At 35.2% G+C, this 25,253-nt stretch overlaps 1 protein-coding gene across 1 annotated transcript; it reads right to left on the reverse strand.

Annotated features, from left to right (window-relative positions):
* Positions 1-3,072: 3,072 nt before the first annotated feature.
* On the reverse strand, positions 3,073-16,946 carry LOC142623594 (uridylate kinase PUMPKIN, chloroplastic). The gene is made up of 7 exons (XM_075797033.1): positions 16,606-16,946; positions 11,516-11,663; positions 11,341-11,394; positions 10,698-10,789; positions 6,553-6,779; positions 5,801-5,977; positions 3,073-3,518 (listed from the first exon to the last, which is right to left on the reverse strand). Exons 1-7 carry the CDS (start codon positions 16,806-16,808, stop codon positions 3,409-3,411), a joined length of 1,011 nt encoding a protein of 336 aa, XP_075653148.1. The 5' UTR covers positions 16,809-16,946; the 3' UTR covers positions 3,073-3,408.
* Between the last annotated feature and the right edge of the window lie 8,307 nt (positions 16,947-25,253).

Below are 25,253 nucleotides of genomic sequence, written 5' to 3' on the forward strand. Positions count from 1 at the left end.
CCGCATTAATGGGAAAATGACCTCTACACAGTAGTATTCAGCCTTCCAGCTATTATTTGAAAACTTTAAAAAGGTGGTGGATGGGACAAGTATCTAGGAGGAAGATCTGTGTTACACGTGGATGAAACAGGGAAGAAGAAGAAGGATATAAAAAGACGAGAGAGGAAAGAAGAGGAGGATCTTTTTTTTGGAAACTAAAAATTGTAATCTTTTGCTTAGAGAAAGAAAAGTTATACAAATTGTCCTCGGCTTACGTTGGAGGAGGGTTTTTTGTCACATTCATTTATTACTTGCATAGACTACGACATTCTAGCCTGTTTATCAACTTTCCAATATCCCTAACCTAGGTTTCAAACACATACTCTACAAATTTCATTGTATAAGGCTCTTTGGGCCTGAGCCCATCACTCGTTTTGGGTCCGGGTACAAATTGTGCACTTATATAGTGTATATTATTAAATTAGTTATATATACTCCTAGGTAAAGTGACTTTTTGGAGCTGTAAAATAGTTAACTGTTTTACAGGAAAAAAAGAAAGAGAAAGTAAAATGTTACAAATGTTTTTATGTATTTTAATCAATTTTTTGTTGATTTAGATGAAATTTTCTTAGTCACGTGGTTTAGTGGTATTACATAGTCTTTTATATAAGGAAAATTACAATCATTCATTCCTTTGTTGTAACTGTGAGGACACTAATCGGACTTATCCGCTTTGGGTAGCCAGTCCCTCACGGTTTAATCTCAAGCGACATGGGAGGTACGGATCTTCACCCTCTGGGAGCTTTACACCGCAGTCCCACATCGGCAAGAAATCCCTCCCACTCATGGTTTATAAGCTTCTGGAGCGACCATGTGTAGTAGTGGTACACTCATGGTCGCTCCAGAAGCTTATAAACCATGAGTGGGAGGGATTTCTTGCCGATGTGGGACTGCCGTGTAAAGCTCCTAGAGGGTGAAGATCCGTACCTCCCATGTCGCTTGAGATTAAACCGTGAGGGACTGGCTCCGTAACAATTATATATATATATATATATATATATATATAAAATTCAACTATAACATTATTAAAAACATTTATGAGACATTTAATTATACAACAGCATAAAGAATATAGAGTTTGAGGTGAGTGTTGCCAAAGCAAATATCTAGTAAACCAAATCTTAGTGCAGGGATTAATTTATAATTTTTGGGTCATGTTAACCAATGCTCTTAGGAAAATTGTTAATGAACCATAATAAAAAAAATTTTATACGACTTTTATTGAAAATATAAAAAGTTGTCAATAAAATTTATTTTTTTATTATTTTTTTAATAAAATATTTATAAAAATAGCTCCTAAATCAATGCTCTAAAGTAACATTTCTCTAGAATTTTTTTATCCAAAATTGGTAGCAGATTTTCCTTCATGGGATCAAATCACATTGTGCCCACTAGCCCTTGCTTTTTTGACGTTCGATGATGATCTTGCATAATTGTCAAAGCATGTGCATCTTAGGAAGAAGAACGAGGAGGAAAAGTCAGCTCTCATTATCTCATCAATTGTCATAGTTAGCACCTCACCTGAGGTGGCAGAGGATTTGGGTAGAACTGAATTAAAAAAAAAAAAAGTTTAGTTAATGAACTATTTTAAAAAATTTATCATGCCATTTTTGTGAAAAATATAAAAAATGGTCAAAATTTTTTTGTTTTTCATAAAAAATTTCTAAAATTATTTCTAAAATTAAATTGCCTTTAAGACTTGCATTAACAAAATACAATTACAAAAGAATAAAACAGAAATAATAAGTTTTTCCATTATTGGTTTATTAGAGTAATCCCAGACTTTCAATGTAATGCAACCCCCCCCCCCCCCCTACCCTTTTTTTTAAGGTTATTCATAAAGAAGACTATCTTGTCCAATCATTGGACAAAGCTTGCGTACATGTCAAATAACAAGTTTTGAATTGACCAAGAGCAAGAAGGCATGAATTCTCGGGAGAGAAGCTGTTTTTGACTTCTAAAAAGTCAAATTTATTTCAAGCATTGTTAAATCTTCCAAATTCTGGGGGAATATCTACTGATGAATTGTATGTTAACAAAATGATGTTTGTGTTACATTGATTTGGGCTGAAATTCAAGAACAGAAACCTGGACAATTTTAGTTTGCCAAAATTCTGCCATAGATCTGCAGCCGCTACGACGAATTTAGATTTTTTCCAATAAAATCATTCCAAAAATTCTCAAGCAAAGAATGAAAGAATCAGGAATCTAACTGGTCTTCTACTCTTCGTTAAACCTAACCCTGGGATCTCCAAAAATGACACTTCATATGACAATAAAGACTGACCTAACAAGCAAGACGTGTGTCTAATAAGCGTGCACATGTTGACTGCAAGCCAATAAGTTTGATTCCAACACATCAAGTTGCATCATTTTGAATTGTCTAACTATAATTCCTACAATCTCATAAATAAATAAACAAAAAACTATATTTCCTACGAACATGGCATTAAGATGGATGTTTACAGCTTTGCAGGTGTTGACTACCTAAATGACATTTAAATGAGAATAGATAGTATGACCTAACAAGCAAGATGCGTGCCAACATGCTTGCTGGTGTTGTTGACTGTAACCGCATAACTTGATTGTTACATATCTAAAGGCACGTTTGATACACTATAATGATTATTACATAAAATTAAGAATAAATATTACAAGAAATATATTAGGTTGGAATGTAATAAATGTTACTATTCATTAATTTAGTGATCATATAGGAATAGAATCTTGAATATGCATCTACAATTTTGTAGAGTATAAAAAGAATGTGTAATTAAATCATTTTTAAGTCAAATTTCCTAAAATACACTTATTTTAAGGTGTTCAAAATAGAGCTAATAATTAACAAAAAGAAAATTTTATTTTCTTTCCTTTTGAAGATGTGACAACTAATGGCCTTTTAGGAAAAAAAATTTAAAAAGTTATTACATAAAATGAAAGAATAGATATTCAGTACTTTTGATAAAGAATAATTATATCTCATTTTGAAGAATAGCTATTCATAAGGAATAACTATTAATTGTAATAAAAACATAACCAAACAACCAAATAATTATGACATAAAAATATCTATTACATTATAGTGTCTATTACAGTCTACTAAACGTGCCCTAAGTCCATTGAATTGTCCAACTCTAATAGTTGCTACAATATCTTGAGAAGTGAACGTTCAAAAGAAGTCCAATAGTTTAAAAAGTTATTTACAAATATAATCTTTTACAACTACTCCTATCTCTATTGCTCTCATATTCGACCTTCATATGCAAACTCCACTTTGCTTTTGGAGCCGCAACTTAAAATTTTCAGGTTCAATGATAAATTATCCTCAACTCCACAATTCATACTTATATTAGAACCAGGGGTAAGATATCATGTCCTTGCCACTGGTGAATTGCGCGTCCCTCCAATCAATGTGCCAACCCTCTCTCCCTTTATGGCTTTTGAGATGTTCCCTGGTTCGCCTAGATTGAAGACAACAACTGCATCATGGAAAAGAAACTCATTTTAATACAGGGAAATATTATTTATTTAAGAGATGAAAGTGCCAACTTATAAAAACACAGAATCATTTCGCCCGGCACTTCTATTAAGTACTATTTTTATTTTCTAATCTTCACTTGCTTCCATGACTAAGATATGTTTTTGGGGGGGGGGGGGGGGGAATCTAAATACTACCTTTGTGGCTTTGATACCTGTTGATGTGAGAGAACTTGAAGTGAAGAACTTTAGGCTCATTAGCCTTGTGGGCAGCATTTACAAAATTTTGAACAAAGTACTAGCAAATAGATTGAAGGGGGGGTTTTGGAAGAGAAGGTGTTTGATACACAGAATGCATTTTTTCAAGATAGATGAATACCGAAATCTGTCCTAATGGAGGATAAATGCTTGGATAGTAGATAGAAGCCTGGCTACTAGGGGTTCTATGTAACTTAGATGTGGAGAAGGAATATGATCATGTCAACTTGGAATTTCTGATTTATTTGTTACAAAGGTGCAGTTTGGGGAAAATTAGCTCAAATGGATAGAATTCTGTACAGCCATAGTTAGATTCTGTCTTGGTGAATAGAACTCCTATATCCAACTCTGTTACTTAAGATGCATTCTCATATGCATTAAGGCAGTTTCAAGCCCGAGGCTTGACCTATCCAAAATTGTTCTAGTGGGAGAGGTGAGAGATGTAACAGAATTGCAAGCAATCTAGGATGTTGTCTATATTCTTTACCAATGAACTAATTGGATTTACCTCTGGGAGCTTAGTTTAAGGCAAGGCACATTTGGGGTTCCATTCTAGAAAGAATGCAAAAGAGATTGAAAGGCTGAAAGAGGATGCACTTGTCAAAAGGGGGTAGACCCACCTTAATCAGAAGTATGTTATCTAGTCTTCCAAACATTTTTTCCCCATTAGATGTTATAGTGGCAAATAGAACAGAGAAAATTCAAAGAGACTTCCTTTGGGGTGAAATGGGTGAGGAATTTAAATATCACTTGGTTGACTAGAATGTTGTTTTCACACCAAACTGTGATAGAGGTTTGGGGATCAAGAAGCTACTGATTTTTTAAAAAGCACTGCTTGGGAGATGAGTGTGGTAATATGTGATTGAAGAGAATGCATTTTGGAGTAGGGTGATTGATACAAAGTATGGTACTTCTTTGGGGATAGTGTTCTGATGAGGTAAGTGGGCCTTATGGAGTGAGGCTGTGAAAAAAACATTAGAAGAGAATAGTAAAGTCTCATGATTTATAAGATTTTGTGGGGGAAGGGTTATATATTTCACTTCTGGCATGACTTGTTGAATGGTGACACTAAACTTAAGGATAGTTATCTTGAACGTTTTCTAATAGCAAGGGACAAAGATGCCAGAGTGACAGATTAGCTACAATACAAAAATGGTTGCTCTTGTTGGAATCCATTATTTTCTTGAAAGCTTCATGATTGGGAGTTAGAATCTATGGAACAGCTTTTGGATGATCAATGATTCAATATGCTACAAAGATCTTTGGAGAGGAGATAGATAATTTGGTATGAATTCCATCAAAACCAAGGTTTTCAGGAGAAGAGTTACTACAAATTATTGAGAGCAAGAGGGGAATTTTTTCTCTCCTTGACAGAGCCTATGGAAAGTTCATGCCAAGGGTGCCCCTTTTTTCATATGGGGAACTGAATTAGGGAAAATTCTGATGACATACAATTTGAGGAAGAGAGTAGTGATTATTATAGATTGGTGTCATATGTGTAAAAATCAGAGTCGTTTCTTCCTTCATTGTGTGGTAACTCAGGAATTGAGGTCTCTCGTATTTTCTTGGTTTGGTATTTCATGGGAAATGCCTAGTCCCATGATGGACTTCATATCTTGTTGGAAAGGAAAATATGGAGCCAGTCCCCATACCCCTAAAAATAAGGGGATGGGTCCATTGTGAATGTGGTGCTTTTGGAGATAAAGGAATGCTTGCTGTTTGGAGGGGAACAAGTTACATATAATGAAGCTGAAGTTCCTTTTTTTGAAGACTTTACATAAGTGGACTTCAGCCTCTATTGTGTTTTCTACATCAAACTTACTAGAGTTCTTGGATGTTTTGGATTTTTGTTAATTTCTTTACTGTATCTTTCCTCTTTCTCTTTATTTTTCTTATTGGCTCTTCTTTTGTATAACCCTTGTGTACTAGGGTTGCATCCACTTTTTTTGTGCTTTTTAATGATATATAATTGCTTGCATAAAAAAAAGTAAAATTTACTTATGTTGAAATGATTGTCTAAACATACCTGGAATATTATTTTCCTGGCACAAAGTAATGGCTGTCATGTCCATCACTGAAAGATCTTTTGAAGTCACCTCATGGTAAGTTAGAGTATCAAGAAGACGAGCATTAGGGTTGCTCTTTGGATCATCATCATAGACTCCATCAACGTTTGTAGCTTTCAGCACAACCTCTGCATTAACTGGAGCCATTGAATGAAAACAATTAGCTCAGAACAGAGGATATTACTTTTAAGGGAAAATTACAACATACTCACCTGTGGTTTGAAATTTGACACTTTACTCACCTGAAGTTTGACTAAAATTTAAGTTGCTTACTTGTGGTTTGAAATCCCATGATGCAAGTGCTCCACTGGATTCTTTTTGATTTTATTTAACACTTTAGCCCTATTGTAGGATACGGGACTTTAACTGAGTTAACCTCAGGTGGGTAAAGTATCAAATTTTAGACCACAGGTAGGCAACTTAAATTTCGGTCAAACTATAGGTGATTAAGTTGTAATTTTCCCTACTTTTAACTTTAAAGACATCATTCATTACTAGACTTGATTTTCATTTTTAGTAATAAATCAGTTGTAAGATTCAATATCTATCTTAAGTTTTAATTACAAATTGAGTATAACTTGGAGCATCTTTTGAAATATAATTACAAGATTTAAGTGTAATAGAGTATTACCAAATTAAAACTTTCCAAATTAGATGACCTTTAGTAATGTTATGCCAAGCTAGCATCTTAATATTAGAACATATAACTTACTTTCTGCACAACGAAGGGCTGCAGCAGTATCTGTGGTGAAGAATGGATTTCCAGTTCCAGCTGCAAATATTACAACTCTTCCTTTTTCCAAATGCCTCACAGCTCTTCGACGTATATATGGCTCTGCAACCTCAGACATGCGAAATGCAGTCTGCACCCGAGTAGGGATACCAATACTCTCCATCGTTGCTTGAAGATATATAGCATTCATGACAGTGGCCAACATCCTATAAAAGATAACAGACGACGGATTAGCAAAAAAAAAAAAAAAAGATAACAGACAACGAAAAAGGAAGGGAAAAGGAGATACCTACATGACTCAATAAAAATAAGAATTATTTGGCTGCCTAGTGACAAGATACCCCAAATTATAGGAAGACGCAATATAAACATACACACACATATATATATATATATGCACACACAAGTCAATTTCTAGAAAGATATATTCAGAAGTTTCTATCGGGTATGTAATAAAAATTATGGGTTAATTGCACTTTGTACTCCTAAATTATTGGGTCAAGTTCAATCCCCCACTAAATTATAAAATCATGCTCCCCTAGATGATTGATTAGTTTTCTTTTATTGGTAAGTTACACACGCACCTAGTGGGTCGTGAATCCACAATCTCACACTCCATCCCATTATTATGGTATGAGGAAGTGCCAGTTGAGCTATAGCTCATTGGCAATTGATTGATTGATGTTGATATGGTAACTACAAGGATCATGATTATTTACAAGTGGCATATGCAATTTTTCTGAGGATTTACCGAAATTTGAAGAATTTTCTCGTTCCTTTTCATTTTCTATTCCCATTGGCTGATAGAGTTTGGGGCTGAAATTATGTTTTCCGTTTAAAAAATATAAATTGTGTTATGAAGGGCTTAATAGATATTTCATTGTTGTCAAGACTTGAATTTAAAGAAAAAAAAAATTACACTAACGATGTGCCTACATAGACAATGCGTCTACTTATAAACAAAAAAGACAAAATAAAAAAAGACAATATGCCTATTACCAAATAACTCCAAAAATGAACTGCTGATAAACCATACCCTAACGCTCATTTTGTGTAGGCAAACAAATCAAAGCTTGTGTCTATTTGATGTTATTATGGAGGCTTTGAGCCGTATGTTGGATGTGGCTGCAAATTCCGGACAGTTTTTGGGATTTTGTGTAGGCAATATGGCTGGTATTTCGATGATGGTGTCTCATATTTTATTTGCGGATGACACCCTTATTTTTTGTGATGCTGACCCTAATCAGTTAGTTACTTTGAGGGAGATTCTGACCAGATTTAAGGAGGTTTCGGGTTTAAGAATTAATTTGGGGAAATCAGAGCTGGTTCCAATTGGAGACGTGCATAATCTGGACGATCTGGTGGGATTATTAGGGTGTAGGCATTCTTCCCCTCCTTTAAAATATTTGGGCCTTCCTTTAGGTGCGAAATTCAAGGAGCTCTCAATATGGAATCCTATTTTAGAGAAGATGGAGCGGAGACTAGCAGGTTGGAAGAGGCTTTATTTATCTAAAGGGGTTATGGTAACTCTTATTAAAAGTACTCTATCCTCCTTACCTACTTATTTTCTTTCCATTCTTCCTATTCTTGAGAAGGTGGCTAATCGAATGGAGAAATTACAAAGAGATTTTCTTTGGAGTGGTATTAGTGATAATTCTAAATTACACCTAGTGAAATGGGCTAAGGTTTGTAGGTCTATGCAAGTTGGGGGGCTAGGTATAAGAAGTTTGAGAAGTTTTAACTCTGCCTTGTTAGGCAAGTGGTTGTGGAGGTAAGGCATAGAGACAGATGCTTTACGGAGGAAGGTTATAGAGGCGAAATATGAGAATGTTTGGGGTGGTTGGTGCACGAAAAAAGAGACAAGTGCGTATGGTGTTAGCCTCTGGAGGTTTATTAGAAGTGGCTGGTTGATCTTTTCTAAACTCTTACGGTATGTGGTGGGGGATGGTATTAGAGTGAAGTTTTGGAAGCATGTGTGGTGTGGGGATTGTACCCTCAAAAAGGCTTTTCCAGAACTTTTATGTCTTAGTAGGGCAAGGGATGCTTCGGTGGCAGAAGTTATGGGTTGGTCTGGCTGGAGGATTCATTGGGATGTTCGATTTTGTTGTCCACCTCAGGATTGGGAGCAAGAATCTTTTGATCGGTTTATGGGCATTGTCTACTCTTCGACTGTGAGGGGGGTTAGCCCTGACAAAGTTTGTTAGAAACCAGCTAGAAGTAGAGGTTTTGAGGTTAAAGGATTTTATCTTTCTTTCTACCCTCCTACTCTTACTTCTTTCCCTTGGAGAATGGTGTGGCAATCGAAGGTTCCTCCAAGGGTAGCTTTTTTTCTCATTATCTGCTTCCCTAGGTAAAATTCTTACAACAAATAACCTTCGCAAAAAGCATATTATTGTTCTTGATTGGTGTTATATGTGTAAGAGGTGTGGGGAGTCGGTGGATCATCTTCTTCATCATTGCCCCATAGCATCTGAGTTGTGGCCTTTGGTGTTTTGTTTGTTTGGAATTCACTGGGTTATGCCACATAAGGTAATTGAGTTGTTTGAATCTTGGCAATGTAAGTTTGGGCGTCACCGCAATATAGGCCTTTGGAGACTAGTGCCGCATTGTTCGATGTGGTGTATTTGAAGTGAAAGGAATGCTAGATGTTTTGAGAGATGTGAACGGTCATTGCTAGAGATGAAGTCATTTTTCTGCCATACTCTCCTTGTTTGGAGTGTGGCTCTATTGTATTTTACTTGTTCTTCCATTCCTATTTTACTTGATCATTGTAATTTTGATTCTTGATTTTTGCACATCTCCAATGTATTCAGGTTGGCTGCTTTTTTAATAAAATTTTTCATTATCTATCAAAAAAATAAATTAATAAAAGAGCCCAGTAGTAGTAACAGATTCATAGATTCATAAAGTTACATTAACCACATGGAAATAGATCTTCTGTTAGAAAAGAAGATCTATTTTCTTTAGTCATGTGGTGCACTATAGTTGTCGGAGGGACACACCTCATGGCTGTTGGTTGTGGAAGAGTATTAGAAAAGATGCGGATAGTTTCTTTAGTCATGTGGTGTATGCAGCGGGAGAGGGTAGTCGCATTCGGTTCTAGCACGACCCTTGGAGCGGTCCTACTTCTTTGAAAGAGTTATATCCGGAATTGTTTGTCTGTGCTGTGGTTCAAGAAGCTTTGATTTCTGATATGATTTTATATGCACTAGATGGGGGAGGTAGGAGTTGGAACTTACTTTTCCGTCGTGAATTTAATGATTGGGAAACGGGGAGATTCTACTCTTTTTTTGAGCATGTTTCAGCCAGAATACCAAGGGGGAAGGGTGATGATGTTATGATTTGGTAGTTGAATCGTAGTGGTATTTTTGATGTCAGCTCCTTTTATAATTCTTTATTAAAAGCCCCTTCCATTTCTTTCCCTTGGCAAAGCATTTGGTGTGTTAAGGTACCTAAAAGGGTGTCTTCTTCTTCTTCTTCTTTCTTTTTTTTTTTTTTAATTTTTTTTTTATGGACTACTGCTAGGGATGGAATTCTTACCAAAGATAACCTTGTTAAGAAGAACTTGCCTCTTGTTAATTGGTGTTGTCTTTGTCGGTGTGATGAGGAAATTGTGGATCACCTTTTACTCCATTGTAAGTTTGCTCATGCTTTGTGGAGTGAGGTTTTCCTTATGTTTGGGTTTCAGTGGGTGATGCCGTATACAGTTGCCTCTCTTCCTTTTGCTTGGAGGAGTTGGTTGGGGAATTGTTCTTCAAATGTTTGGAATATGGTACCGGCATGTCATATGTGGTTAGTATGGAAGGAACGCAAAGCCCAAACTTTTGAGGACATTGAGAGACCTATTGAACTGTTGAAGACATTGCTAGCTAGAACTTTGTTTGAGTGGTCTCCTATTTGGGGTCTCACGCATTGTATTTGCTTGTCTGATTTCCTTATTTCTGTTAGATCTACTATTTGATTTGTTTGTATTCTTTCTTTGCCGTGTGTTACAATCGTAAACACATTGCATTTTTGTTATCAATAAAACTTTTATACCTATTTAAAAAAAGATAATAGATCTTCTGTTTACAACTGAAAGGATTAATATGTGCATATTCAATCAATCCAGATAAAGGATTTACCCAATGTAATCAGCAGATGAACGGTCAAGGCCACTACTTCCTGCCCAGGAAGAACCACGGAAGATATTTCCCCCACCAACAACAATTGCAACCTGAAACATTTGCCTACGATGATTTAGACATCATGCATTGAAAACCTATATCAGACTCAAGAAAACAGTAATTCAGAAAACAGTTGACTTGCAAACATTTCAACTACTCCCAAGTTATTCAAGAAATTCTCAGATTATTCTAAATAATTCAAGAATGGAAAGCTATGCTTCTATTCATTTGGGCTTTTCATTTGTATACTTCCCGTGTACTAAGGTTCCGCCCCTTTAGCACTTTTTTCCTTCTATGGATTTTTATTACGGAGCAAAAAAAAAAAAATCTATGCTTTACTTTAAACATATAGGTGTTCTCTCCCACTCAAATTCATTCCAAATTATATTTTGATATTTTCCTAACAGTTTCTGAATTGCACAAGTTTTGCAGCATGTAAGAAAATCTGTATCCCCATAGCATTTTCCATGACTATAAACACATATAAAAAAATGATTATAACATGACAATGTAACCACAAGCATCACATCATTGAACTTATTCAAAGAAATGAAAGATTACGTTAAACTCATAGTTCTAAAGGCAAGTGTTGAAGGTTTACCTCAATGCCAAGGCGAGTCACAGCTGCAACCTCCCTTGCAATAGACATTGTAACCTATATTGTAACAAAAAAGTCATACTTCAAAACTTCAAAGAGAATAATACAATTATAAATTCAAAATGGTGTGTGTTTCTTTTTGGCCTGGAAAAAAATAATGTACTTTTTAGATCCCAACCTTCGGGTCTATATTTTGTAAGTGATCTCCCGCAAGTGCTTCTCCACTTACTTTAAGCAACACCCTTCGCCATTTATACGATGATTTAGACATGACACCTTCATTCATCGTCACTCCAAAAGGAGCCATAGATGACATCTGAGATTGCCTTTTAAAACAACCGAGTAAACCAAGCAGATACTTCATATTAGTACTTAAAACGCACAATGCTGAAAGTACAATTACCTTTAGAGAAAGAAGAACCTTCAAAATATTTTCACAATCCAACAATAACAAGAAGAAAGAATCCATATTTAGGTTCTTTTTTTTGGCTGAATCTTAGGTTCATTAACCTTGTACAAAAATGCAAGTAAAAACCAATTCTTTTTCCTAGAAAGGAAGTGAATCCTCCAAGGAAAATAAACCTTACAAGTTTTCACTGATGTCAGATTCAAACAGCTCATGTACATTACAGGACAAAATATTTAGTTCATGAGTCATGACTGAGAACCCTAATAAATAAAAAGTTTGGATCCCTCCTGTTGGAAGCTATTTTGAACCTGACCAGCCCCCCTGCATGCCGCGCGCGGGGGGGGGGGGGGGGGGGGGCAACATTCTTGGAAATGAAAGTCATCATACAAGCAATGGTCTGTGATTAATCTTAAAGTTTTCATAGCATAAATCCACATCACCTTTAAACCACTGATTTTTATAATCACTCCTGATGATATATCCAAATATGCCCTGAACTAATTTATACGATTAAAAGGGAAAACCTCCCAACAGGTGCTATTTTCACAAGAAAAGAATATAAAAACTGGTTTAGTGAGTGCAATTCAATCCTAATATAAAAGTGTGTCCTTTCTAAGTATTTGAGAAATTTCACATTATTCATTTTGAAAATTCATGTCCACTTCATTTGGAAGAAAGTGAGGTCAGTTGGTTATTTAGTCAGTAGAGACTTGCAAGTTGAAGTGTTGTAGACAAAATTTCCTATAATATCCAATTAGCCTACTTATTTCCTCTCTTTATTCCCTATTGCAGTTGATGTGGCTAATCGGATTGAATAGCTTCAGAAATTTCTTATGGGATGGGTCTGGGGATGAGGCTAAATTGCTTTTGGTGAATTGGGCTAAGGTTTGTGCTCCTCTTCCCTATGGTGGTTTGGCTATTAGGAGTTTAATGAAGCATTACTAGGTAAATGGCTGTGGAGGTTTGGGCTTGAGAGGATGTGTTACAGAGGAGAGTGATAGAGGTGAAGTATGGGTGTGAGTGGAGGGGCTGGTGTTCTGACTCAGTGTCTGGTTCTTATGGGGTGATATTGTTTAAGTATATTAGACAGGGTTGGCGTACTTTGTTAAGCTATCTCTAGTTTGAGGTAGGGGATGGTTCTAGAGTGATGTTTTGGCATGATCAATGGTGTGGGGATAATTCGCTTGCCATGTGCTTTCCAAAGTTATTCAGGATTTGTCGTGAGAATGAGGCAATGTAGCAGATCTAATGTAATTCACTAATAGGGTCCTCAATCGGGATGTGAATTTCATGAGAGCTAAGCAGGATTGGGAGTTGGAGTTCTTGTCGAATTTCAAGGATGTGATTTATGGTACATCAGTTACAGGGGGAGGATATAGTGCGCTTGATACCAGATGAGAAAAAGGGATTTACGATGAGTGGTTACTACTGGGTTCTACTTTGCAACCAAGACCAATCTTTTCCTTGGTGTTATATGTGTAAATTCAAGGGGGAATTAGTAGACCATCTTTTACTTCATTGCCCTATTGCGACAAAATTGTGGTCTATGGTGTTGGGTTTATTTGGAGTTTGTTGGGTGATACCAAAGACTGTTTTTGAATTGTTAGCTTGTTGGCCAGGTCGTTTTTGGCATAATTGAAATGGTCATTTGTGGATGGCTACCCCACAATTCTTGATGTGGTGTCTATGGAGGGAGAGGAACAAATGAAATTTCAAAGATATAGAGAGATCTATGCATGATCTTAAATTATTTTTCTTTAGAACTTTGTTGGATTGGATGTTAGTTTTGCATAGTAAGTCCCCATAGGCTGTTATTGATTTATGTATTTTTTGTGATTGATTGTATGGTCCCCAGTTGTATACTCCTTGTATGCTTGGGTGACTATTTTTTTACATGTAAAAAATTTTCATTACTTATCCAAAAAAAAAATCCTATAATATTTATGTTGGAGATCTTTATTGCTGATTTCATAATTACATACTAATGATCAAGCAAATATCTCTTGGATATATGTTTTCACAAGTGGGAAATTCCTTCTCCTTTTTTAAAGATCTATCAAAGGAATCCCCATATTTTGGATGGTTGAAATGGAACTAAAAGTGATATTGATAAAGACTATGAAGTACTAATAGTCAGACTCCAGTAGCGAACCTTTTAAAGGTCATCATCTTCATCTTCATCATATACATATATATATGTGTGTGTGTGTGTTGGGTTCAAGTTACACATGGTGTAACTCTAAGCAATGTTACACCACTCAACATTTTTTAATTGGATGAGAATATTAACAAATCCACTATTAGATTACATTATCTTCGCATATTCTTCATGCTTGCAAAGTTTCAAGGTGATCAAAGATTAATAGACATGTCGTCAATCAATTGTTAAAATTCAAATTTTTGTAGTTTAAAATAATGCATAAAAAATAAGTTTATGGATCAAATGGTAAATAGCATCCGATTGATATGAAAATTGGTATACATGTAATTCAATAGTTAGATTTTTAAAATATTAATTCAATAACAAGTTATTGGGTGGTGTAACATTGCTTAGAATTATTCTAGATGTAATTTAAACCTAACCCTATATATATATATATATATATATATATATATATATATATATATATTTGATAAATAAAAGGTCATCATCATTATAATTAGCTACATTCATTTCTCCACATGAACTGCAGCATCATCTTTGGTTTCCCCTTCGAACCAGGGATTAATGGGTGATGCATTGAGCCACATCCAGCATATAATTGTTATGATTGTGATGATGCACGCATGGACACACACATATATGGTTAGGTAAATAGGGGGAGGGGGGTGGATTTTGGGATGCTGTGGTTCGAACCCCACAACAGGTGCTGGAACCACTGGGGTATCTCTAGAAACTTGTGGTGATGATGCATATAATTCTTTGGTTTCCCCTTAGCAATGATGGTTTATAATAGGGAAGAGCTATAGACCCAAAACATCCTAGGTTCGATCCCCACTAGGAGTTTCCCATACACAGTTCTGGTGGATGGATTCATGTATCTGTGGTTTATTTCTCAAGTTTGAGTCCAAAGGGTTTTGCCTTGGTGAGGTTCCACATCATAAAAAAATTTAAAGAAAGAATTGATCGTTTGTAATAGATATTGTACAAAATGTGTTCCAGTGGTTGGCATTCCTATCTCTATTTGCTTTTAGAAAGCAAGCAAGAGAAAAAATATTCAAGAAACTATTTAGGAGCAAAACACTGTTTTTTTTTTTTTTTCATAAAACAATATTAGAACTTTTCCTTTGATATTGAGGAAAATTCATCATTGAAAAATATCAAATATTTTTTACATCATCTAATTGTAATATAAGGAGGGCTACACTGGATCAAGCCCTTTTTGGTCCTTTGTTATTTCGTTTTGCTTGAGTCCAGCAGCAACTATTTGGGAAAGTAATCCTCCTTATACTTCTTTCAAACTCAGATAACATGTTATCAGTATGCAGCTAAGAAACAGGAAAAATATGGCCAGCAAAAAGAAGGGAAAGGAGGGAGGGGGAAGATGACCAAAGTTCAATAATGTAGGCTTATAAACTCCAAATTAGAAACCAATCATAAACCTAAACATTATTGGTAATTCTTGATAATTGCCATACTATGTACTGAAGTTTTTTCAGAAATAACTTAAAAAATCTGTGACCAACCTCCTCTTCTTTGCATATAAATGTTCATCTGGTTACATTTATGAATCTGGTACACTTTAACACTACCATATTGAGTAAAAGAGATTTCCCATATATCAGGAGACATAAACATTGTTCATATAGAAATAAGTGTACCACCGGTTAATGCAAGCTGGACTTAAACTGCAAAATAGTTCCATTTTATTCCTCTAGTCAAATAGTTTTAAACAGTTCTTATGCTCTAGACATAGTAACTCAATCTTAATTCAACAAAGACAGTTGCTATTTTGGAAGGCATTTATAAATTTATTTCCAGAGAAATAGATAAAGAGCTTTCCTTTGTCATAGAACCTATATGGTGGAGAATAGTTGATATAAAAAAATAAAATGTAACTCATCAAAAGAATATAATAAAGTGCCTACCCTTGTATTCTTGAAATTCATCTTTCTAGAAAACAGGAATGGCATACTGCCTGTATGCCTTATTCTTCTCAGAAGTAAATCTAAGAACATATAGCTACCCAATGGCTCAATCACACTTGAAAGTCAACTCATTTAAAAGCATTGATACATCATCTTCATATTTATTTTAGATCTGTATGAATGGCTCCACACCCCCCCCCCCTTAAAAAAACTATAGTCTACGGCACATGAAAAGGCATTAGGAATCAATGGGAGAGATTTCCAGTTTTTATTAATTTTGCAGTAGGAAATGGTAGAAAGGTTAGAACTTTGCATGATGTATGTTCTAAGGAGGTTGGCCTTTAATCAGTTGTTCATCATCATCAACGTCATTTTGTCCGCATGCATATCACAGAATACAAAACAAAACAATTCAATTATTTAATAACAAACATAAATATCATCACACACACAACCAAATCATCATTATATGTAAAACACTTGGCAGTGTTTACCATCTGGTAATCAAGAATACCCAAACAAAACATGAATTTATTCAAACTCGGAGTATATAAAATTATTAAGAAACGCAATGCAAAAACATGAAACATCCTAAACGTGGAACAAACTAAAATCAAGATAAAAGAACAACCCAATTCCCGCCATACCACAAAGACATAATCTGAAACAAACAAAATCCAAAATTCTTTCCAAAATTCAAGGACAATCCACAATTCCTCAACACCTATTATACAAAGAAACAAAGAGAATCCATCAGTCACTGTCCATACCTCATATTGATGGGGTCAGAAGAGGAGCCCATTTCAGAAGAAGAACATTGAACCATTAACCGTCCATTTGAGCTGGGATTACCCACCACCAAAGCATGGTAATGGGGCCTGAATGGGGTCAGAGATGACAAAGAAAATGACCATGAAGAAGAAGTAATGGTATTGAAAGAGAGAGGAGGAACAAAGGAAGTGGAGATAGCCATCAGAATCTAAAACTGAAACTGAGACTGAAACAAGAAGGTGTTTTTAGCTCTGCCGCCAAGCACTCTCTGCTATGTTTCTCACGAAGGATAATTTATTTTTATTTTTATTTTTTTAATTCTTATTGTTTTGGGTTTTGGGAAGAGGGGGGGGGGGGGGGGGGTTTGGTAAGATAACATCATTTTCTCAAGAAAATGACATTTTTTCCTGTAAAATATCTCGTGCCAAATAAAAAAAGAATCCAAATTTTCTATCTTCTTTTTTGAATTTCTCACTCATCACCTCTGGGGTTTGGAGTTTTGACCATCTCATATGGCATTTTCTGCTGGTTGAGTTGAATTTTAATGAAAACTGTAAATTTTTCAATATAAACGTGTACAAATTATTTCTCTCTTAAACAAAAAAAAGTGTACAAATTATTTCTATCTTTTAATAAATACAGCCTCTATTTTTTTTGGTTTAGTATCATAATTTTTCGTTTATTAATTATTATTTTTTTGTGCATTGAAAATCTGTGGCAAGTTTGAGTTTGCTAAGCAAGGAAAAAAAATAGTGTAACTATTTAAATTTAAAAAAAATGGTAATTACACATAACCCACATGTGGTTTGGGCGAAAATTACTTTGCCTACCCACCTGAGATATGTTCAGTTTGTTTTCCATAACCCACATCTGTTAAAATCAGGGGTAAATAAGTATTTTTGCTCAAATTTTATGTCTCTCTCCTCCTAAAACAAAAAATTGCATAAAAATGTAAAAGAAATAAGATCAAAAAGTGACATTTGTCTCTCTCCATTCACACAAATGAAGAACATACCAAAAAAAAAAATGAACACCTACACAAATTTTAGTTTTCAATACAATAAAATAACATTAAAAAAAGAACACCCTCTCTTCCCTCTCTTTGACCCACAGCCCTTCACGACACCACCACCACTCACTGCTGTGTCAAACCAACCAGCCACCAACTCACAACCAACCCACGACAAAACCCACCATCAATTTGCTACCAGCCACGATCCACCACCACAAACCTAGCAAATGAGAAACAATATAGGAATATGAGATGGAAAGGAAACAAACCAGCTCGACCCATTGACAAGAATCCTCTGTCCACTCAAAAGCAGGGTCTTCAAGGAGCTTTGATTTCAGAACCGAGTATACCTTCAGAAATGTTAACTTCAGATCCACCATTGACATCTCCACAAAGAGCTTTCAGAGAAAGTGTGTGTCAAAGAAAGAGAAACACAAAAAGACTGAGGAAGAACAGACAAGAACAAAACCCAAAAAATTCAAAACCCAAAATCATCTAATGTGAGATGAGAGAAAAAACCCAGATTAAGCAGGAAAATAAAAACCAAATTGGTATTTTGAACGAACTCAATAAAAACCCACACTTCTTCAATCAGCAAAACCACTTTGAAACCCAGAACCCAACCACCACAGTTCTTAAATCACTCCCCATTTGGTTGGTCTTGAACCCACATGTCGCCACCGGCCATGCCGTGACAGCAACTGATCTCAACATCTCTTTCTAACCCAGATCAAATCGACTCAGCCTCTCTCTTTCTAACCCATATCAAACCCATCAAACCAAGATCCCAAGACCTTAGAGAGATAAAGTTTGAGCTAAGAGAGAAAAAGTTTGAGCTGAAAGTGTGGCCATGTGGTGTGAAAATAGAAAAAAAAATTGATCAGCCAGTGATGTTTTGAACAGAGAGTGAGGGTCGACAGCGAGTGGAGGAGCACGTTTGGGTAGGGGAGTTGGGCCGGTTTTTCTGTGGGTATATATCCACGACTCCATTCACACAATCTGAGTCATTAAGTCAGTGATCTTGTGTAGGTTGATTTGAGTTTTTTTTTTTTTTTTGGTATGTTCTTCATTTGTGTGAATGGAGAGAGAGACAAATGCCACTTTTTGATCTTGTTTCTTTTGCATTTTTTTGTTTTGGGAGGAGAAAGACATAAAATTTAAGCAAAAATACCTATTTACCCCTGATTTTAACAGAGATGTGGTTACGGAAAACAAACGGAACATACTTCAGATGGGTTAAGTGACACTTTTCAAACCACAGGTAGACAAAGTGATTTTCGCCCAAACCACAGGTGGGTTATGTGTAATTACCCCTTAAAAAAATGATAAAAGTTGTGGAGAAAAATATTATGTGTTTTTTTAAATTTCAAAAAGATAAGAAAATTGTAAATGGCTGAGAACGAGGGTTTAGTGGAAAGTTTTAAATTATGAGCTTTTATTTTACGAATTTGTCCTCCTTAATTGAAAATCTATAAGTGAACAAAGAAAAGATATTATGGGATATCTAAGACAGAACTCACGGCTTAAACAACAGTATAGAATATAGATATAAATACAGAAAAAGTGTGCAAATTATAATTTGTTGATTATGGTACTTTCCAATCTATATCTATATATAGCTCAGATAAAATCCAATTAAATTTCAATTGGATTATCAAATTTGCACCACATGTCCATCTAACTTTTATATTAAGTGAATTATTTGGTACAAAAACTGAAGAGTTTAAATTTAATTAAATTATGATTCTAAAAAAAAAATTAATTAAATTATAAATCATATATATATATATATATATATATATAGATGGATTCAAGTTACACCTTTTATAACTCTTATAAAGTTACACATTTTTTACACCATAGATTCATAAGAGATCTAACGGCAAAAAAAATATCATTAAATGCTATTGGTTTCCACCTCATTCATAATTAATACTAGCATTTTCTCTCTCTCCTTATTTATTGTTTTTCACTTGATTAAAGAGAATATTGCCATTTTTAACAACTTGCAGAGATTTTTCCTTAAAATCTTCCAAAGCTATGAGGTATTTCTCAACAGTTTATAAGGTATTCAAGCACCAGTCACAGCACGTTCTAGCTGTCCCATTTGGGAAGCCTGGGCAAATAATTGTCTTGTGATCTCTTTGAGTTCAGTTCGTGTCTTTCCTTCAATTGATAGTAATGGTGGAAGATGATTATGTGAGTGGCCTTGTGATTGAGGTCCTTTGGCGTGGAAATTCTTTATAGACTTGGTCAATAAATCTGTGCTGTTGAGATTATCCCACCATTTCACAAAGAACTGTCTGGTAACTAATATTGAATCCCATATTGCCATTAAGAAATCCATGGAACTATATTTATTGGAGATGAGTAATATGAGTGGAAACTATGAATGGTGCTCGAATACCTTATAAACTATTGAGAAATACCTCATGGCTTTGGAAAATTTTAAGGAAAAATCTCTGCAAGTTGTTAAAAATGGCAATATGCTCTTTAATATAGTGAAAAACAATAAATAAGGAGATAGAGAAAATGCTAGTATTAATTATGAATGAGGTGGAAACTAATAGCATTTACTGAAATTTTTTTAGTCATTAGATCTCTTATGAATCTACGGTGTAAAAAATGTGTAACTTTATAAGAGTTACACCAGGTATAACTTGAACCCGTTTCATATATATATAATGAGAAATCATTACATGTTTTAGAAATGAATGATTTAAAAAATGTAGTATAAGGTAATATCATGTATAATTTAAACCTCTTCTAAAAAAAATATATAATTTGAACCATGTAATTGTGATTATTTTTAATTGTACTCCTACATAAGCACGTAGTTAGAGCATCAGTACTCGGTCTTGGGAATGCTATATGTTGCTATATTTTAGCATCAAACCACTAAAATGATGCATTACTCAGATTGCCAATGGTAAAAAATTTTAAAATATTACTACAGTACCATCCTATATGTAAGATGGTACTACAGCAAGATTGTATAATAAAAAATTATTTTTTTATTGTCTGATTCTTCTCTCTTCTCTCTCCTCTTTTCTCATTATTTCATTTCATTTTCTCTTTCTTCCTTCTCTCTCTTGTTTTGCTCTCTCATCTTTAAACCCAAAACCTATGGTGGACATGAACACCATCACCAAGCCACCATGGCCAGACCCACTGTCATAGGCCCTACCGCAAGCCACCACCATCACAGGCCACCACAAACCACCTAACCAAGCCGTATGGCCCCGTATTCTCTCCGTCTTCTCCATGGATCGTGGCTCCATCACGGGTCATGGGTGCATCAAGTTCGACGTGGGTCATGGCTCTTTCAAGTCCGGTGTGGGTCATGTGTTGTGGGTCTCTCAAGTCCAGCATGGGTCATGATGGGTTGATTTATGGTTCATGGGTTTTTATTTGGGGTGGGTTCTGATGGGTATTGGGGTTGGAAATTGCTAGGGGTTTTGATTTATTGGTGGATTTTATAATGGATTTTGCCTTTTGGATTTAGATTTTGTGGGTTTTAGTTGTGTAAAATTTTGCTTTGTTTTTTTTGTGTGTGGGTTTCTATGCATTTGTAGGTTCATGGTGTTGGTCAAAGGGTGTTGTTGTGGTGGTGGGGTGGGTTGTTGTCGTGATGGTTGGGTGGGTGGTGGGTTTGGCGAGATGGTGGCTGAATGACAGTGGTGGGTTTATGAGTTTGAGTGTTGTGTGTGTGGATTTATCTGTGGGTCTGGTGGGTTTGCTTGGTGGTCTAGCGGTGGCACTGTGATATATTGGATGTTAGTCTGGTGGTGGTACTGTTATGTGGTGGTTGTTGGTTGCTTAAGAGGAAGAGGGAGAAAGAGAGGAAGAGGAAGAAAGAGAAATAGTAAAAAAAAGAATATTTAAATAAAGTGATAAAAAAAAAATAGAATTTGGGATGTTTGATGTGTTGTAAAATTATATGATATAATAGATAAAGTAGCTTTTGAGATGGTAAAATGAGATTTTTTGTAGATACCAAATGCTAATGCTCTTACATACTAATTCTTATATACAAGCCAAGCATAATATAAACTTTTTTGTATTTTGATTTTTGAAGATGCTAGTTCCAAACTTACAAAGTTTTGGGAAGATATGATACTTTTTCCATAATTTTTTTCACCGTTTGTCCTTGTTTAGTGTTTACTAAACATGAAATATGATATAAAAAAAAGGACAATTTTTTTTTTCTAACAACAACGAAAAGCCCAATTAAAAGAAATTGACTCTCTCATTTTCATTTCTGATTTTTAAAATAAAATTATATATATAAGAGGACTAAAATCGACTCCTATACTGACATTTCTGGCCAAGTTTACTAGCGCTACTTGCACTTCGGAGGACTCATTTCAACTTTCAAAGTATAAAAATAGTATGATACATGGGACTGTGGGAGGCTGGTCTTTCTCAAAATGGTCTATAGTACCCAAAAAAAATGTTTCAAATTGATAATATTAAGACAAATTTAAACTAGTTTTAGTATTGTAAGGACACGAGTTGCTCCTGAAGCCCAAATGGAGGGTCAATAGCCCAAAGAGCCCAAAACAATGAATTTGTTAGAGAGTGGGCTTAAAGATGAACTTTCATTGAGTTGGGTGGATAATAATCACAGTAGGTTAGCTATTATTAGAAAGAATAGAACAACAGTTTTGTTCAAGAAAAGTTCTCCTTAGCAAAGTCCAAGGATGGTTTGTTCTCATATCTCTCTCTTAAACTTATATAAAATTACAGTTCTTGAGTCTACAGTAATTTTTCCTTAGATTTTCTGATGATCTCATTTTCAATGGGGGTTTTCTCCTTTATATTCCCCTTCCTTCCTTCATCTCATCCCTCCACATGTAGATCAAATTACTGGCTTTGATACTTATCCCATTAGCACCTTCATGAAGTCTTTGTGGGTAGTTGTAAGACTGAATGTTATTATTCAAGTATCTCCTCCACATTAATATAGGCAAAGGGTTAGCTGCAGAGCATTCAATGCGGTGGTAGCAACTTTTCTTTTCAAATATTTCCGAACTCTTTTTTGTCTTATCCCTATCTGATGTTTATCCTTACCAATACAATTATCTGGTGCCTTGTTCTTGACGAAGGGTCAAACATTTGACATCTACTCTGTTAGCTGAGGAGCTACTTTTCCTCGGACAACATTTCCAACTCCTTATGACCAGATTTCTTCTACAACTCACTAACCTGTATGCCTTCATTAGTATCTACCTGTCCTCGGGCATGGCCCATGACCCAATACCCATATCTGGGCCCTCCATACCTACAATAGCCCTTCGAAATTCCACTCTTTTGCTCCTCAAGAAAAAGGGGGATTTCGATCTTTTAGCAATCACCCTTCCCACTCTTATATCACTTCTTTTTTTGCAGGTGTCTTTTCAATTACAAAGAGGCACGCTCCTTACGCTTCGACATCTGGGTCGCTTTAGCATTTATGTCATACGGTGCCTTATCCCCCACGTTCTACGGTATGATGAAGATCCAATGGTGGAGAAGTTTTATGGGGATTTGGGCGGGAATTCTTTTGCTCACTTTTTGTTAGGATTAATGCCCTTAAATCCTATTGTATGATATTATGTATGACATTATGTATGATTTAATGTTGTGATTAATAAAGTTGTTTTGTTATTATCTAAAATAATGGTAACATGAATATTTGAGCATTATCATATAGTCCATAAGATGCGTAGTATGTGATTTAGTCACAAAAGATATAATCACAATTTCTTTGTAAACTCAGAATTTTAGTTCGTAGTCGGTGATAAAATTTGGCATTTCATTTGCGAAAACTATAACATATAAACTAAGATGATTTGTCATGATCATGAAAGTGAAGACTTCTAGTTGATATGTTTTAAGAGTTAAGACATATTGAACTAGACCGTTGTGAGATTTATTATTCTCTTAACGACCATCAAATGAATAATAAATCTCACGACTTTTATTTACATCAACTCTTAATTCTGAGAGAATAATGGACCTGATCATGAAGTATAGGTTGCTTTAATATATCAAGAGTGAGATCTAAAGTCACGATCAAAACCTCAGTACATTAGGCAGCCACATTTAGTGTTGATGGAGCATATATTCTTAAGATGGAATTCATAATCTCTTAACGAAGATTTAAAATATTTCTTTGAGATAAGTTTAATGGGTTTGGTTATTCAAAGTATTAGGGCTAACCACTTAAGTAAAGAGTTACTAAAGTATATATTTATGAAATTGGATTTCATAAATATATGATGAATAACTTAAAAGATTAAATTAGGTACTGAAGGATTAAAATGTAGTAATCTTCAAAGTGGCAGTCTACATTCATGACTTTATATTACTATGAATATTTTATGAAGTGATTGTATATATAATAAAGTCTTGTGATATAATTTATTAATAAGGTCTAGAGTGCAATTATATTTATATAGTAGTATTAAATATAATTAGTAGTAACTTTGGACTTGTCAAGAGTTGATAGAAAAGCCCAAGACCCATTAGAGCTAGAGTCTTATTTGTTCCCTTTTGGTCTCACTTCAAGCCACATACTAAAGCCCAATTGGAATAGCCCAAAAGGCTAGTCCAATTAAATAATCAGTTAGTTATAAGGAGAGAAACATATAGAATTTTTAAGAGACACTTTTTTGTAGAATGAAAGTGTGTGTATATGAGTGAAATCCACTCTTTTATTCTCACTTGGAAACTGATTGAGAGACCACACTTCTTGGGCATTAAGTCAAATTAGAGTGAAGATTAAAAGTGTTCCCAAGTACTTCTAATATTTGGTTTTTGAATTTCACCACACCAAGGTCCGCTCTTTTGTTTTTGAATTCTGAAATTTACATAGTACATGTTATCAATCATGAATGAAGTAGATTCGTTCATATTTCGCTACATGTATTTGTATGAGATACAAATCTATTATTCCATGTATTTTTCCAACACTTTTCCCACTCCTATATATATTGATTGAAAACTCTGGTTGTTTTACTTTTTGCATCTTCAACTTTCAAGAATCATTTTGAGGAGCCCTTCCGTACTTTCATAAGTTACCTTTAGTGTTTCTTCTTAATTTTAGGACCTCTTCTTCTTCTTCCTCCTTAATTTACACCTCGTCACCCCAACACCTTCACTTACCTTTCAAATTGGTAGATTTGCTAGTTTAGTAGACACCCCAGAGGGTATAGAGAGTTTTAAAGCCCATTACCGTATTCCAACTGAGGTTTCAATCTGGTATTTCCACCAAGGGGACTGGCATGCCATGAGACAAGAAGAGGAGGTAGTAATTCCAATGATTGCCTTTATAGAGGGAGGGATGAGAATCTCCATGGGTAGAGTGACTAGGGACTACCTAATCACCCACAGACTTTGTCCTACCTAGTGCACTCCTAATGTATTTAGGATTCTAGGTAGTGTAGATGCCCTTAACAAGAAGATGGGTGTGAACCTTTCCCATCACGATGTTAACTGGATTTATAATCGTCAACGCCTCAAAGGCCAGGGGTATTATCTGAAAACTAGGGTCCCTGCAGTCAAGCTTATATCATGTCTTCCTGATACTAACAAGGGCATGGACAAGGACTTCTTAATTGTCTCAGGGGAGTGGCATGATGGACTTCACAA

The sequence above is a fragment of the Castanea sativa genome, chromosome 2 (assembly GCF_040712315.1).
Source record: "Castanea sativa cultivar Marrone di Chiusa Pesio chromosome 2, ASM4071231v1".
Lineage (NCBI taxonomy): Eukaryota > Viridiplantae > Streptophyta > Magnoliopsida > Fagales > Fagaceae > Castanea > Castanea sativa.

Coding starts and splice junctions, on each gene's coding strand:
- LOC142623594 (XM_075797033.1), bottom strand. CDS start 16,808: ATGGCTATCTCCACTTCCTTTGTTCCTCCTCTCTCTTTCAATACCATT. Junction 11,664..16,605: donor TCTGACCCCATCAATATGAG/GTATGGACAGTG, acceptor TTGTTTTAAAAG/GCAATCTCAGATGTCATCTA. Junction 5,978..6,552: donor AGCCCTTCGTTGTGCAGAAA/GTAAGTTATATG, acceptor CAATGGCTCCAG/TTAATGCAGAGGTTGTGCTG.